At 39.2% G+C, this 15,668-nt stretch overlaps 1 protein-coding gene across 2 annotated transcripts in view; it reads left to right on the top strand.

Annotated features, from left to right (window-relative positions):
* The window catches only part of DYRK1A (dual specificity tyrosine phosphorylation regulated kinase 1A), a 142,753-nt gene that overhangs the window by 98,542 nt on the left and 28,543 nt on the right, over positions 1-15,668 (top strand). For both annotated transcript variants that reach the window (XM_063305360.1, XM_063305361.1), the window contains one exon: positions 13,028-13,227. In XM_063305360.1, coding sequence (XP_063161430.1) covers positions 13,028-13,227 — 200 coding nt within the window. The remainder of the gene's footprint in view (positions 1-13,027; positions 13,228-15,668) is intronic.

Genomic DNA, 15,668 nt, shown 5'->3' with positions numbered 1-15,668 from the left:
AGGCGAGGTTGGGGAGGGTATGCCAGGGGGGTGGCAAGGCTCAGGAAAGGTGTAAGAGATGTGGCAAGGGTCGGGGAGGATGAGTGGGAGGTGCAACGAGGGTTGGGGGATGTGCGAGGGTGGAAGAGAGGTGCAGTGATTGTTGGGGGTGTGCAAGTGGGGGAGATTTACCCCCACTGACTTTCTGGGGAAGCTGGCAGGGAAGGTCACAAATGGTGATCACATGATTGCAGGGTGATGCAATCAGTCATAAGTGTGATCTGGTTGCCAAGCACCCAGATTGCAATCACATGCCTGCAGTGGTGCTGGGATAGCCAGTACTCCGAGGACCAGTCATAGCCATCATTCGTTCAGCATTGTTGTAACTTCAAACGGTTGCTGAACAAATGGTCACAAGTCAAGGACTACATGCAGAAAGATATAATTCAAGTCTGATTTTGAAAACAGCACAAATGTATTTTATAGCTTTCCAAAGGCAATTGTTACAATTAAAGTTAGAAATATCACACAGGGTTGTGTGGTTCCTTTCTTCTCTGTCAAATAATTACTAATAATAAATGCAGTAGAAAATTTAAATGTCCATGCAGAATGTATTAATCTGCATTGTTAAATGCCGTTGTATTTTCATTGATTAATTCTTTAAAATATTACAGGTATACCTTTTGAACTTGAGTTGATGTGATATAAATCCCTTGTTTCTAATAAATTAAAACTTACACAGGACAGGTCATTTACTCATCATTTACACTGTAATCGTTTTTGTTTTGTCTTCCATTTCTAGAAATTGCCACAGTTGGGAAACAGTGCTTTAGGCAGCGATTATTCCCTCATTATTAATAAGTGAAAAATATCCTATTTGGAATGTTACATGGCATTTTTTTTCTCCCTGCTTAATTTTATTTTTTGCTGCTGTTCTGGAGGAAGGAAATCTGTGCCCCTCCCCAACAGATATTTAGTGTCATAACTTGAGCCCCAAATATTCTCAAATATTAAACTGGTGTTCCCAGAGATTTACCTATATGTTTCTTGGTAGTTTTGCAGTTACACATACTAGAATTAAATCAAACAGCTCTGTTTTCCAAATCAATTTCTAGGTTACTCTGCATTGTATTCCATCTGCCAAATTAATGGTGGGAAAAATCTACTACCTCTTCTAGGCTAAAGCAAGGCTTTAAAAATATATTTCTTTGGATTGTGAAATTCTAATTTTGGCAAATCTGTTTAAAATATGGTTTGTCCGTTGGTATGGTTGCACAGATTCTTGATTCCATCCCCATCCCCATTAATATTTATTCAAAGTTTAAATTGAATAAATGCATTCATTGCATAATTTCCTGATAGCATATACATTTATTTTGGATTTCATATAAATGTTTCTTAGTTTTACATTTTTGGACTGTGATCCAGTGGCAGTCCTGCAGTCATTGCTTAGTATTCATTTGATTTCCACCCAAAATATTGCAGTAGTAGTCAAGCTATTACATATGTATCTGCTTTATGTAGAATTTTAGATTCTTCTTGAAAGTTTCCCACAGGTTTTTAAATAAGCCTATGTAACAAATAGAACAATAGAAGCTTAGAAGCTTATCTAAGATACTGAATAGAATCTGTTCTTTCAGTTTAAAAAATGAAATAAAATGTGAGTTTGAAGCTAAGTTAACCAGACTCATGACTATCAAGTGGTGTCATCGTGCTATCACTGTGATAATAACTGTAGCTAAAACCTCCAGTAAATTCGTCACAGGGTAATGTGTTCTGATTTCTTAAGTCAGATGAGAATGTCACATAAACAGAAATGTGATAAGTAAAAGTTAGTTTACATACAGTCATTTTGAAATGCCGTCTTCATGTTTGAATCCTTTTGGTAGAAATTGAAATGCATTTTTTTTTAGCTTCAGATAAATGCTATGTATTTATTAGATTCAAGCTTGTAGGCCACCTCAGTTATAGTTGTAATTCAAGGTGGCTTACAATGTGTATTAATTGGAGTTAAAATAGAAATAAAAGGGGGGGAAACCCAATAACAAGTTACAATAGAATTATCAAACACCCAGATGTGGAAGAAGAGCACAACCCATTACAAAAAACCAATACACAACATACTAAAAATCTTGATTCGAACCATCCTTTAATATGGATAACATAGGAGAGGAATCTGTTTTCATGTTGCTGTGTTTAGTGGAGCTATGTTAAGAGGTAGAGAAGCATTTATATATTATGTAGAACACCAGTTTTGTGTAGTGGTTAAGGAATCAGGCTAAGGAAACTGGGAGAACTGTGAGTTCTAGTCTTGCCTTAGGCACAAAGCCAGCTGGGTAACATTGGGCTAGTCACTTTCTCTCAGCCCTAGGAAGGAAGCAATGGCAAATCACTTCTGAAAAACTTTGCCAAGAAAACTGCAGGGTCCAGGCAGACTCTTGAGAATTGGACATAATTGAATGGATTTTTAAAAAAATGTTAAGAGGTATGTTAGATAAGCTCAAAATTCTGTCTGGTCTATTATTCTGCTCTATCATAGGTCAACCAAAGACCAGGGGAAATTGGATAAACAGAGCATGAATCCATTGATTAATGAGCTTGTTGATACGGTTATGTTGGGAGAGTTAAATTGGTTAAAATTCAGAAGTAGTTAATCTTCTACATTATATTGAGAGCCAGATTGGTGCAGTGGTTAAGGCACCAGACTAGAAACTAGGAGACTGTGAATTCTAGTCCCACCTTAGGCATAAGCCTGCTGGGTGACTCGGGCCAATTACTCTTTCTCAGCCCTAGGAAGGAGACAGTGGCAAACCACTTCTGAAAAACCTTGCCAAGAAAACTGCAGGGACTAGTTCAGGCAGTCGCCAGGAGTCAAAAACTGACTTGAAGGCACCATAAATAAAATAAAAATACATTATATTACATTGTTACAGTATGTACTACTCTGGTTGGCACTACAACTGAGAGTTACAGTATTGGAGTACAAATGAATTATGGCTAAGTGGGGAAGATTTTCCAAACTTAATAGTGAATAATTTAATAATTTATGTTCTGCGCTCAGTTCATTGACCTGTAAGTTGCTTACTGAGCTGTATTAGCTGATACTTTCAAATTATATTTAATTATTAGTGTGTATGTTATAATTAAAAACTATAGCACTCCAAATATTGGTTAATTGCCGCTTTCAGCAAGCATAGAAGGCAAAGCCATTGATGAGGAATGCTGGGAATTAAAGTTTAACAGCTATCAGAGTGCTTATAGCTCTAATCTCTTTTTTTTCCTAATTCTTCTCCATTTTTTCCTGAACAATTAAGATGGGTTACAAAGTATTCCTAATGTTTTACTTTTAAATTGTACATAAATTGTAAAAGAAACAACTCCATGTTTGGGAATACTAGAAATCGTGTTAAAATATGAAGGGGTAGAGAAGTTTGTATTAATACAGGCAACTCTCCAGTTCTCAAAAGTCCATCAACATGATAAGACTCAGAAAACATAAAACTACTGACAGATTACATTGCGTATTCAGAAAATGAGACTGATAAGTGGCAAAATATGTACTATGAATCTCCCTCCCTTTTTCTTTCTTTTCCTGAAAATTGGTAATTTCTTTATCTGTTTAATATATTGGAAGATAGGGTATGCAACTTTTTATCACTGAGTCGTCTTTTTTCAGTGTTAACCCTTACCAGCCTGCAAAAAGGAAGAGATGCTTATACTTGTTATAATTCAACAGCTTGTAACAGCTTGTAGCAAAAAATAAAAACAATGTAAGGGAAATTCAACCAATCAATTCATAATTGTCTGAATAAAGTATGCTTTATTTTTATGAGCAAATAAAGATACGTAAAACATTTTATAAAGCAATGAAATTAGAGTAATTTAGCACCAGGAATGCTAAAAATAAATATTGCCCATATTTCAAACCCCCTCCCCCCATGTTATGCAAACACTATCAAAGACTTTGGAAAATACTTTTTTTTTTTCTGTTGCTTTAGAATTTCCAGAAATTTTATATATATTGTGCTCCGTCTTTCTACACATCCATTGATCTCCAGTTTCTGACTGAACAGATTACTTGTCTGAAGCTGAAAATTTAGAAGATAGAGAAAACACATTTTAATGCCACCTAAGAACAAAACATAATGATCCTACATATTATTTGAAATTCCAGTGGACCTATATCATTGTAAATATACATACAATTGTTTTGCAAGTGTTATAGCAAGGAATGTTTTTGATAGCAGTCTTCTGCTACAAGGCTATAAGGAAATGGTATCTCTAGAGAGGCTTTCTTGGTGCCTAGTTCCCAATATCACCATAGCAAGTTTATTGTCTTATCAGTTAAAATACCTTGCACCAGCATTCTATTCCTTTTTGTGGTGAATAGTATTTTTGAGGGGTTAGGTGATTTACTTACCACCTCAGACTATGGGCAGCTTACATGTACAAATGATAACATTCGATGGTTACAATACGAATAAGGCAATCCTCACTTATTGACTGCCTCGTTTAGTGACTGTTTGCAGTTATGACAGTGATGAAAAAGTAACTTTATGACCAGTTCTCGCATTTATTACCTTTGCAGGTCTGTAAAGCAAAGGAAAGCTGAAGTAAGATCATAAGCACACTTGCAGTACCACTTAGTAACCACTTCGTTTAACAACCAAGTTGGCAGTCCCAATTGTGGTCGCTAAACAAGGACTACCTCATTATATTACACTGATTTATTAACACTAATATTGGAGCCAGGGTCTCCACATTCAATCCAAAAAGGCCTTCCAGAAGATTTAAAAAAACAAAACAAAAAAACACCTACTAGAAAGCCCTGAGAATGGGAACATGTTCACATTGAGGGTGGGTGCAAGGTTTCCCAGTGCACCTCCTGGTTAGGCTGACCATATTTCCTTGAGACAAAAACGGGACACTGGGATGGCAAAACAGGACGGGGTTAAACTTATGCAATATTCCATATTCATGAAAAAGATGATAAAAAGTTATTGACAGTAAGCTGGGAAGGTGCAGGAGGGAGAGGTGCGGCAATGGTTGGGTCCAGAGAGGCTGGTGCAGGGGTGGCGTTGGGCGGAGAGGTTGCAGGAGGGTGGAGGGCGGTGGCGAGCTGGGACAGGAGGACAGGAATGGAGGAGTCTAGTGAACAGTTGTCCCCGACAACCTGTTCCTCTCTGGCGCGCCCTTTTATTTTATTTTCTTCCCGTTGTTTTGGCCTGAGAGCCAATCGGCTTCTTTTCTGCTGGGCGCGCTTTTCCGACTGTCTTCCACTGCACTGATTGGCAGCAGCAATTTGTCCTCTTGCTCACGGCTGATCAGCTGTTCCTGCGGTTCCCGCTCTAGGTTTCCTGCCAGATTGGGAACTACTGCCAAATCAGTCTCCTTTTCAATTTCAATTTCAATTTCTTCCTGCTTTTCCCAATAATGGCTCCAACATTTTTAAAAAAACAGGACAAAATTGACATTTATATTAAAACGACGGGACGGTCAGGAAATGTTAAAAAAACAGGACTGTCCTGTTCAAAATGGGACGTATGGTCAGCCTACTCCTGGTAGATGTGGAGCCTTAAATGGTATGCTGGCTATCCAGATTGAGTGGGTATAATCTATTTGGGAAAAGCAGTCTCTTATATACCTAGGCCCCTAGTCGTGTTGGAGTTTAATGATAGCAGCTATCGCCTTGAATTGCAGTCAGAAACAGCAATAGTGTAATATGGCAGTACCACAACCTGCCAGTAAGTGTACAGTCTACTGCATTTTGTGCCAGCAGAAGTTTCTGGGTCATCTTCAAGCACAAATTAAACAAAATATGATAAAGAGCATGAGTGATGGTCCCCAGTGCATCCTGTTTTAAGGAGCGCCACAGTTGGTGACCCAGCTAAAGCTGAGCAAAAAACCTCCTTAGGCATAGCTTTCCATCTGTTCTTCTAGTAAGAGCTATGACTCCCTGATAGTTAGCCCATAACCAAATAGTTCTCTTTCTCGGGGGTAGCATACTCCCATCAAGAGACAATGTAGGTATAATCTTAGATTCAGTAGGTACTCCATCCTGCCTAGGTTGTGTCTTAAGACTGATCCTCCCCATCCAGATTCTGACATCCTCCAGGATTAGGGTGAGGTTACCCACTCATTGAGTGAGAACTTTTTTGCATTTCCCATTAGGTCCTGGGGTGGACTGATATCCCTGCCAAAGGATTCCTGCTTTGTGCAAGCTGGCACAGAAATGGAATCTCAGAGGATTTCACCCACCCCCCAGGCTTCTTACCTTACACACTGCCTCTCCACTCAGGGGCTGAGAATCCTGCTTGAATCTCTGCTCCCTTTTGTCTCTGGGGCTGTTATAAGAGCTCCCTGCTGAAGGATTCTCAGCCCCTGAGCAGAGAGGCAGCATGTAAGGTAAGGAGCTTGGGGTGCCTCAGGGTCTCTGTGTGTATGTGGAGTCCTTCAGCAGGGAGCTCTTCAAACAGTCCCCAGAGACAAGAGGGAGCCGAGATCCAAGCAGGATTCTCAGCTCCTGAGTGGAGAGACACTCGCCCATAGCCTGTGCTGGGCCTCCCAGGGTCTCCCCCACCAACCTGAGGCACCCTGCTTTCCTTACCTGGGACTCCGCTTAATGACCCGCGAGATTGCTTAACAATCGCAATCAGGAATGCTGATGCTGCGGTCATTGAGTGAAGCATTCACATGCTGTCTCACTTAATAGCTTCACTCAACGACCAAGATTCTGGCCCCCATTGGGGTCATTAATTGAGGACTGCTGTACACCACTGGGTATTATCAGCACTTCGATATTTCACCCTGAACCAGTGGATGGCCTCTTCTGGAGCCTTACTATAGGTGCTAATCAGAATAGAAGAAAGAACCAAGCCCTACTTTTTCTGAAATAAATGCCATTTCAGGTGTTTGAGCTAAAATGATTCACAAAGATATTAAACTTCTGTTTTCATTGTGAGTCAAAGCACCATTGGTGATCCCTTAAAATATTTTTATTTGATATTTATTTATTCATCAAATTTATATGGCTGCCCATCCCACAAAAATGTGATTCTGGGCAGCATACAATAAAACTATAAAAGTAATATATAAAATATATAAAACAATTTACAATCCAGAAAATTTAAAAGTTGTAATTAAAAGCTAAGAGAGGGCAGCAGTTACTAACAGCGATGGAACCACCTAAGTAACTCACCGGTCCCTTGGGGCCCCCAGGCCTGAAGGCATTAGCAGACAGGATCCACAGCAGTAATGGGGAAGAAGCAGTCCCTCAAAAACCCAGCTTCCATTGGGGGAGAGGGGTGACAATATAAATCGAATGAATGAATGAATGAATCAACGGCTTTAAAAGTCAAAACTAGCACCTTGAATTGGACCTGGAAGCAAACTGGTAACCAATGCAGCTTGTGGAGCAGAGGGGTAACATGTACCATTCTTTTAATTTTATTTGCTCTCTGCTAAGAACTACTACTGTTTTTAATGTTCAAGCATTTCAAAATTCTGTTACAACCAACAATTACAAAATAAGTACCAGATTGAAATAATATGATTTCCTTTTTATTTAAAGAAAAAATAGAAGACCGTCTCCATATTTTTAAACCATCAACCTCAAAAAAACAGTAATGCTGTTATTAAAAAGTTAATGCAGTCTAGAATGTAACAGCACAACCAGATTACCACAAGATTGTTACACATTAAATAACATTTAAATTGGCAACCTTACTGAATTTGGGAGCATTAAACAAGGAAGAAACACGAAGAGGATTTAAACAAGTTTCCCACTTCAATATCAAACAGAAAAAATGTTTAATGAAGATACATACCAAATTCTCTAATAAAACTTAACTGCTTTACAACCAAGTCAAGCAGTTCTATACTTATCTGAAAATTCAGTACCTATTGTTCAGCTCTTCAGCAAAGGATCGTTACCTTGTCGTGGTGCTGGAGCTTGAGCACCTCAATGATGCCATGAGCAACCCACCCCAGTATTCTTGCCGTGAAAACTCAATGGATCAGTACAACCAGAGATACGTCGGTATACCATCGGAAGATGAGACCCCCAGGTCGGAAGATGGTCAAAATGCTACTGGGGAGGAACAGAGGATGAGTTCAACTAGCCCCAGACGTGATGACGCAGCTAGCTCAAAGCCGAAAGGACGGCTAGCGGCCGACGGTGCTGGTGGTGAACGGCGAATCCGATGTTCTAAGGATCAACACACCATCGGAACCTGGAATGTAAGATCTATGAGCCAGGGCAAATTGGATGTGGTTATTGGTGAGATGTCAAGATTAAAGATAGACATTCTGGGCGTCAGTGAACTGAAATGGACTGGAATGGGCCACTTCACATCAAATGACCACCAAATCTACTACTGTGGACAAGAGGACCACAGAAGAAATGGAGTAGCCTTCATAATTAACAGTAAAGTGGCTAAAGCAGTGCTTGGATACAATCCAAAAAACGATAGAATGATCTCAAGTCGAATTCAGGGCAAGCCATCTAACATCACAATGATCCAAATATACGCCCCAACCACAGATGCTGAAGAAGAGCAGTTCTATGAGGATCTGCAGCACCTACTGGACAACATGCCTAAAAGAGATGTTATTTTCATCACGGGAGACTGGAATGCTAAGGTGGGCAGTCAAATGACACCTGGAATTACAGGTAAGCATGGCCTGGGTGAACAAAACGAAGCGGGACATAGGCTGATAGAATTTTGCCAAGACAACTCAATGTGCATAACAAACACTCTCTTCCAGCAACCTAAGAGACGGCTTTATACATGGACTTCACCAGATGGACAACACCGAAACCAGATTGACTACATCCTTTGCAGCCAAAGGTGGCAGACATCTATACAGTCGGTAAAAACAAGACCTGGAGCTGACTGTAGTTCCGATCACTAACTTCTTATTGCACAATTTAGGATCAGACTAAAGAGATTAGGGAAGACCCACAGATCAGCTAGATATGAGCTCACTAATATTCCTAAGGAATATGCAGTGGAGGTGAAGAATCGATTTAAGGGACTGGACTTAGTAGATAGGGTCCCAGAAGAACTATGGACAGAAGTCCACAACATTGTTCAAGAGGCGGCAACAAAATACATCTCAAAGAAAGAGAAAACCAAGAAGGCAAAATGGCTGTCTGCTGAGACACTAGAAGTAGCCCAAGAAAGAAGGAAAGCAAAAGGCAACAGTGATAGGGGGAGATATGCCCAATTAAATGCAAAATTCCAGAGGTTAGCCAGAAGAGATAAGGAATTATTTTTAAACAAGCAATGTGCGGAAGTGGAAGAAGACAATAGAATAGGAAGAACAAGAGACCTCTTCCAGAAAATTAGAAACATTGGGGGTAAATTCCAGGCAAAAATGGGTATGATCAAAAACAAAGATGGCAAGGACCTAACAGAAGAAGAAGAGATCAAGAAAATGTGGCAAGAATATATGGAAGACCTGTATAGGAAGGATAATAATATCGGGGATAGCTTTGACAGTGTGGTCAGTGAGCTAGAGCCAGACATCCTTAAGAGCGAGGTTGAATGGGCCTTTAGAAGCATTGCTAATAACAAGGCAGCAGGAGACGACAGCATCCCAGCTGAACTGTTCAAAATCTTGCAAGATGATGCTGTCAAGGTGATGCATGCTATATGCCAGCAAATTTGGAAAACACAAGAATGGTCATCAGACTGGAAAAAATCAACTTATATCCCCATACCAAAAAAGGAAAACACTAAAGAATGTTCAAACTATCGAACAGTGGCACTCATTTCACATGCCAGTAAGGTAATGCTCAAGATCCTGCAAGGTAGACTTCAGCAATTCATGGAGCGAGAATTGCCAGATGTACAAGCTGGGTTTAGAAAAGGCAGAGGAACTCGGGACCAAATTGCCAATATCCGCTGGATAATGGAAAAAGCCAGGGAGTTTCAGAAAAACATCTATTTCTGTTTTATTGACTATTCTAAAGCCTTTGACTGTGTGGACCATAACAAATTGTGGCAAGTTCTTAGTGGTATGGGGATACCAAGTCATCTTGTCTGCCTCCTGAGGAATCTGTATAAGGACGAAGTAGCAACAGTAAGAACAGACCACGGAACAACGGACTGGTTTAAGATTGGGAACGGAATACAGCAGGGCTGTATACTCTCACCCTACCTATTCAACTTGTACACAGAACACATCATGCGACATGCTGGGCTTGAGCAATCCAAGGCTGGAGTTAAAATCGCTGGAAGAAACATTAACAATTTCAGATATGCAGATGATACCACTTTGATGGCTGAAAGCGAAGAGGAACTGAGGAGCCTTATGATGAAGGTGAAAGTAGAAAGTGCAAAAGCTGGCTTGCAGCTAAACCTCAAAACAACCAAGATTATGGCAACCAGCTTAATTGATAACTGGAAAATAGAGGGAGAAAGTGTAGAAGCAGTGAAAGACTTTGTATTTCTAGGTGCGAAGATTACTGCAGATGCTGACTGCAGTCAGGAAATCAGAAGACGCTTAATCCTTGGGAGAAGAGCAATGACAAATCTCGATCAAATAGTTAATAGCAGAGACATCACACTGACAACAAAGCTCCGCATAGTTAAAGCAATGGTGTTACCTGTAGTAACATATGGCTGCGAGAGCTGGACCATAAGAAAGGCTGAGAGAAGGAAGATCGATGCTTTTGAACTGTGGTGTTGGAGGAAAATTCTGAGAGTGCCTTGGACTGCAAGAAGATCAAACCAGTCCATCCTCCAGGAAATCAAGCCAGACTGCTCACTTGAGGGAATGATATTAAAGGCAAAACTGAAATACTTTGGCCACATAATGAGAAGACAGGACACCCTGGAGAAGATGCTGATGCTAGGAAGAGTGGAGGGCAAAAGGAAGAGGGGCCGACCAAGGGCAAGGTGGATGGATGATATTCTAGAGGTGACGGACTCATCCCTGGGGGAGCTGGGGGTGTTGACGACCGACAGGAAGCTCTGGTGTGGGCTGGTCCATGAAGTCACGAAGAGTCGGAAGCGACTAAATGAATAAACAACAATTGTTCAGCTGATGTGTACAGAATTGTACACCTCAGCTAAATTGTATATCTCACACATAAATTCCTAGATGCAATGAATAATCAAAGAGAGTGATGTTAGGAGGTTGATTTTATTTTGCATATACTCAAGACATGGATTGTTACTTTGTTCCCCCTGCTGCTTTGAAAGTCTCATTATTTCTTTAAACATAACTCTCACCTGGTGGTGGTGTTCTTAATAAAGTTTCAATACTAAATACATTTTTTGGTATGCATTTACATCTTGGGGAGGGGTATATTCTGGTAACATGCTTCAGGATAGCTAGACCTCTCTAGATTGATCACCAGACGCTCAGTTAAATGATCCTGTGTTTCTTAATTGGCAGGGAAGGTCATTTCCCTTTGTTCAGATTTGCTGCTCTACCTCTGGTTGAGGGCAGGAAAAGAAGTTTGTGGCAGCAAATACCAACTGAAGGCAGTAACTACTTCATCGCTCTTGTAGAGAGTAAGGAAGGATGATCTTGGAGGAGGTATTGCCATTGGCTAGGCAAAAGGGGCCGAAGCATTATTTAAGCTTAGAATAGCAAGATAACGTTTGAAAGTCATTCAGGCAGATGCCTGTCTAATGCACTGAACTATAAGAAGCAGTAGGAGGTACAGCACAATCAGACTTGCAAGATTCTATTATTATAGCCAATTTCAGTAAAAGTAGTTTCAGCCTTAACTGTGGAGTTGATTTCCTAGTCTGATCTACACAGTAGGTCTGACAACTCTAGAGTGTCTTGGTTGGCTGAGGTAGGTTCATATCTTTCTATGTACAGTTTTGTCAGAACTCAGTACATACATGAAAAACGTCGGGTTGGATCCAGACAAAAGCACGTGGAAAATGAGAGCTGATTAGATGGTTAAAAGATGACAAGTGGATGGGAGTGCTTCCATCTAGCCTTTGGAGATTCTCCTTTAGCCACAACTTGCTGTACTTAGCAAAGCCAAGTGACTTTTTGGGCCAGGGAACTGGGAGAGAAGATGGTGGAAGATACCCATATGCTGGTTGCCTATCTCTTTTCAACTCATTACAGTACAATCTTGATTTTTCAGACCTCAATGCAGTGGACTTTGCATGGAATGGACAAATTTTCTGATTGATTACAGGTAGTCTTCATTAAATGACCACTTGTTCAGCAACTGGTGAAACTTACGACAGTGCTGATAGAGTGGTAGTTGCGACCAGACCTTGTACTTATGGCTGTCGCAGCATCACCACAGTCACATGATCATAATTTGTGACCTTCCCTGCTGGCTTCCCTCAAGCAAAGTCGGTGGGGAAGCCAGCAGGAAGTTGGAAGTCATGGTCACATGAGGTCCTTGCTTAATGACCCACGTGGTCCTCATTTAACGATGGCAATCAGGACTGCTGGAACTGCTGTCACTAAGCAGCCAGTCACATGATTTTTCAACTTAATGATCACGTTGTTTAATGACAGTTTCTGGTCCCAGTTAGCATTGTTAAACAAAGACTACCTCTAATTTCATTTGGACAATGATGTCACAACACAAACACCGTAATTTAAATTATTTGTGTAATCTTTTCAGGTGAGTAGTTCTCAAATTTAATGGTCCTTTGTTAATAATGGAACTTCTTTCAGATAGTCCATTAAAACAAGGCTTCATTTTTTTTCTTTTAAATATGGATTTGTTTTAAAATAAATGGCATTTCAGTCAGATGCTTTCTAGCCCCATGAGAATTATCTGCTTTGATAAGATTGAAAATAGAAAAGTTTATGGAGAAGAAAAGTTGATAGCAAACTTAGGATTCATAATAACACTGAATGCATGTTTCATTGCATCCCATCTACTTATTTTTTAAAAATACATATACTTGTGGGCATGCAATTTGACTCATTTTGTCTGTTTTTTTTAAAGCAGAACTTAGCTGAATACCTCTATGTCAGTTTGTATGTTTGACATGAAGATAGATTATAGCTGAAATAAGAAAGCTATACTGAACTGTTGTCCTGTCATTTCTAGGAGGAGAGACTTCAGCATGCAAACCTTCATCTGTTCGGCTTGCACCGTCATTTTCATTCCATGCTGCTGGCCTTCAGATGGCTGGACAGATGTCCCATTCACATCAGCAGTACAGCGATCGTCGACAGCAGAACATAAATGACCAACAGGTTTCTGCCTTACCATATGCTGATCAGATTCAGCAGCCTCCCACTAACCAGGTATGTTGACTTTAGGAATTAAATACTTGTATCAAGATAGCATTTAATATACTTAAAATAGACCACATTCTTCTATTAACAGCTTCTATATAATTTAACTCATCTTTGCTGCTAAGTATTTGGAAGCATTGGTTTGAAGTAACATACAAATTTAGCTAAGTATATTTCACTTTCGCAGGTAGTAATATATTTTTTTATTTATTTATACAGCCATGAATCCATTGTGATTGTAGTAGGACTACACAGACTTTTTGCAATATACAATTGCAAGGCTATGTCATAGTTACTTGTAATACTTTCCCAAAGGTGCTGCTTAACCAAACTAGTGTAGTCAAGATTTACTTTTGTTATTCATCTTTCTGTTTCATTCACATTTGTTGCATTTGCCTAAAGCAAAGTATCTGTTAAGCCAATTTATATTCAGATATAAATAAAACTTCCTTAAACATATAGGAAAATATGTTCATTATGTTTACTCTGTATTAAAAGAGCATGAAAGATTTGAGAGCATAGTAAGTAGGCTTGGGGTAAAGTTCATCAGCTGGCAACTGTGTTATCTTAAATGTTGCTATTAGACTTCCATGGGCACTTAGGATCACATCCTAATTTTATGCTTGCATAATTTTGTTCTTAATTATCTTCCCACTGTGTTGAACTTCTTAGTTCCTTTCTGCTACATAGCCCCTGTCTATCTGTTCAGTTGTGTCTGACTCTCGGTCACTTTGTGGATCAATGCAGCATAAGTTATACTTATGCTGGCCAACATGGCTTTGGCCTGGAGAAAGACTGGTGACCTACTCCAGTACTCTCCGCCAAAAAACTTTATGGATCAGCTACATAGCAAATCTAAATTAGATAGTTTCCACCATTTTACCATATAAATTTTTGATTTTCTTCTTTATACTTTCTAATAAATAATGCCATTGTTACTATTATTTCATAAGTAAGAAATGTATCTTTATTCTTACACTTTATTTCCTGTTTTGTTTTTATTATTGTCACTTTAAGAAAATCTATTTGGCATTCCCATGACTGTCAGACTTGCTTAGGAAGTACCATTGGGGACATTGTCAAAAGATGTTTTGAAGCCAAATATAGAATATCAGAAGTTTCCTCAAAGATCAGTGAATTTCTCCATGGAAAAGCCATGGAGATTCTTCTTTAGAAGGTGATCATCTAATCTTATCTTTAACATGCTTTTCACAGATTGAACAGGGACAGATCATAAAATAGAATCATAACATTGGAAGATGCCTTTTAGGCCACTGTGTCTAACACCAAATCAGTGTAGGAATCCAAATTAAAGCATCCTTGACAGATAGCTGAGTATCTCTGTTGGAAGTCATTCAGCACAGGAAATTATTTCCACTACAGTATCAGCATATCTTAATGTTAGGATGTTTTTCTCTAATATTCAGTTGGATCTGCCTACTGTAACTTGAAACAAGTTTTTTCATGTGATACCCTTTGGAACAATACCGGTTACTTTCATATCCCTCTCATTCTTCTCTAGGTTAAGCAATCCCAATTTCTTCAATATCTCTTTTTACTTTTTGTTTGTTTGTTTGTTTACCTGTTCATCATTTGTTGCTGTTCTCTGAACTTGTTTATCTGAACTTCTTTAACTGTTGTACACAGGACTGGACACAATATTTGAGGTAGGGCCTAACCAATGCTGAATGAAGTGGACCTATTACTTCCTGTAACTTGGAAACTTTTTTGATGCAGCCTAAAATTACATTGGTCTTTTGCCATTGTATTCTGTTGATTCATATTTAGTGTGAAATGAATTACTGTGCCAAGACTGTTTTCATAAGTATTCCCTCTCCTATACCGCTGTGGTTGATTTCTGTTTTCTAAGTAAATAACTTTAAACTTCTCAGCTTGCTTCTCTAAACTATAAGACAATTTTATTTTATTTTTTATTTCTTTATTTTTACAGGCAAAGACCAAAACAGACATACCAAAGAAGCAAACAATTAAAAATATATAGATAACTAAGAGGCTAGAGAGAAATATACATAGAAATTTTTGGTTAGGCCATGCTGCATATCAAATTCTAGGGATAAGCTCAGAACAAGCTTTCTTAGGGCTGAACAAAGCCAAGTAGTATGCTGATACTAAGTGTGTGACGGTATCTGACTTCCATGAGAACGTAAAATTGTCCTATAAGCTTAAAGTGAGCAAAGCAACTACAGTAATTCAGTTTTTCAAGTGACAAAGCTGGATATGAATCTCCACAGAAATTAAGCCATATTCCAGTTTTAGGAGGGCATTTGAAACACAAGGAACTTGCAGCAGAATTCTCAAAAATTCAGATTGCTTGCATAAGTAAAATAAATAAAGCTACAGATCTGCATGCTAAATAGCAGGTAGCTAATGACTTTAGCTCTGAAAATTTTGGTTGCAGATGGTGGTTGACAAAGCACAGAATTGTGTTT

Source organism: Candoia aspera, chromosome 5 (genome assembly GCF_035149785.1).
Source record: "Candoia aspera isolate rCanAsp1 chromosome 5, rCanAsp1.hap2, whole genome shotgun sequence".
NCBI classification, from domain to species: Eukaryota; Metazoa; Chordata; class Lepidosauria; order Squamata; family Boidae; genus Candoia; species Candoia aspera.
The sequence above is the reverse complement of the archived record's forward strand: the minus strand, read 5'-3'. Positions and strand labels throughout refer to the sequence as shown.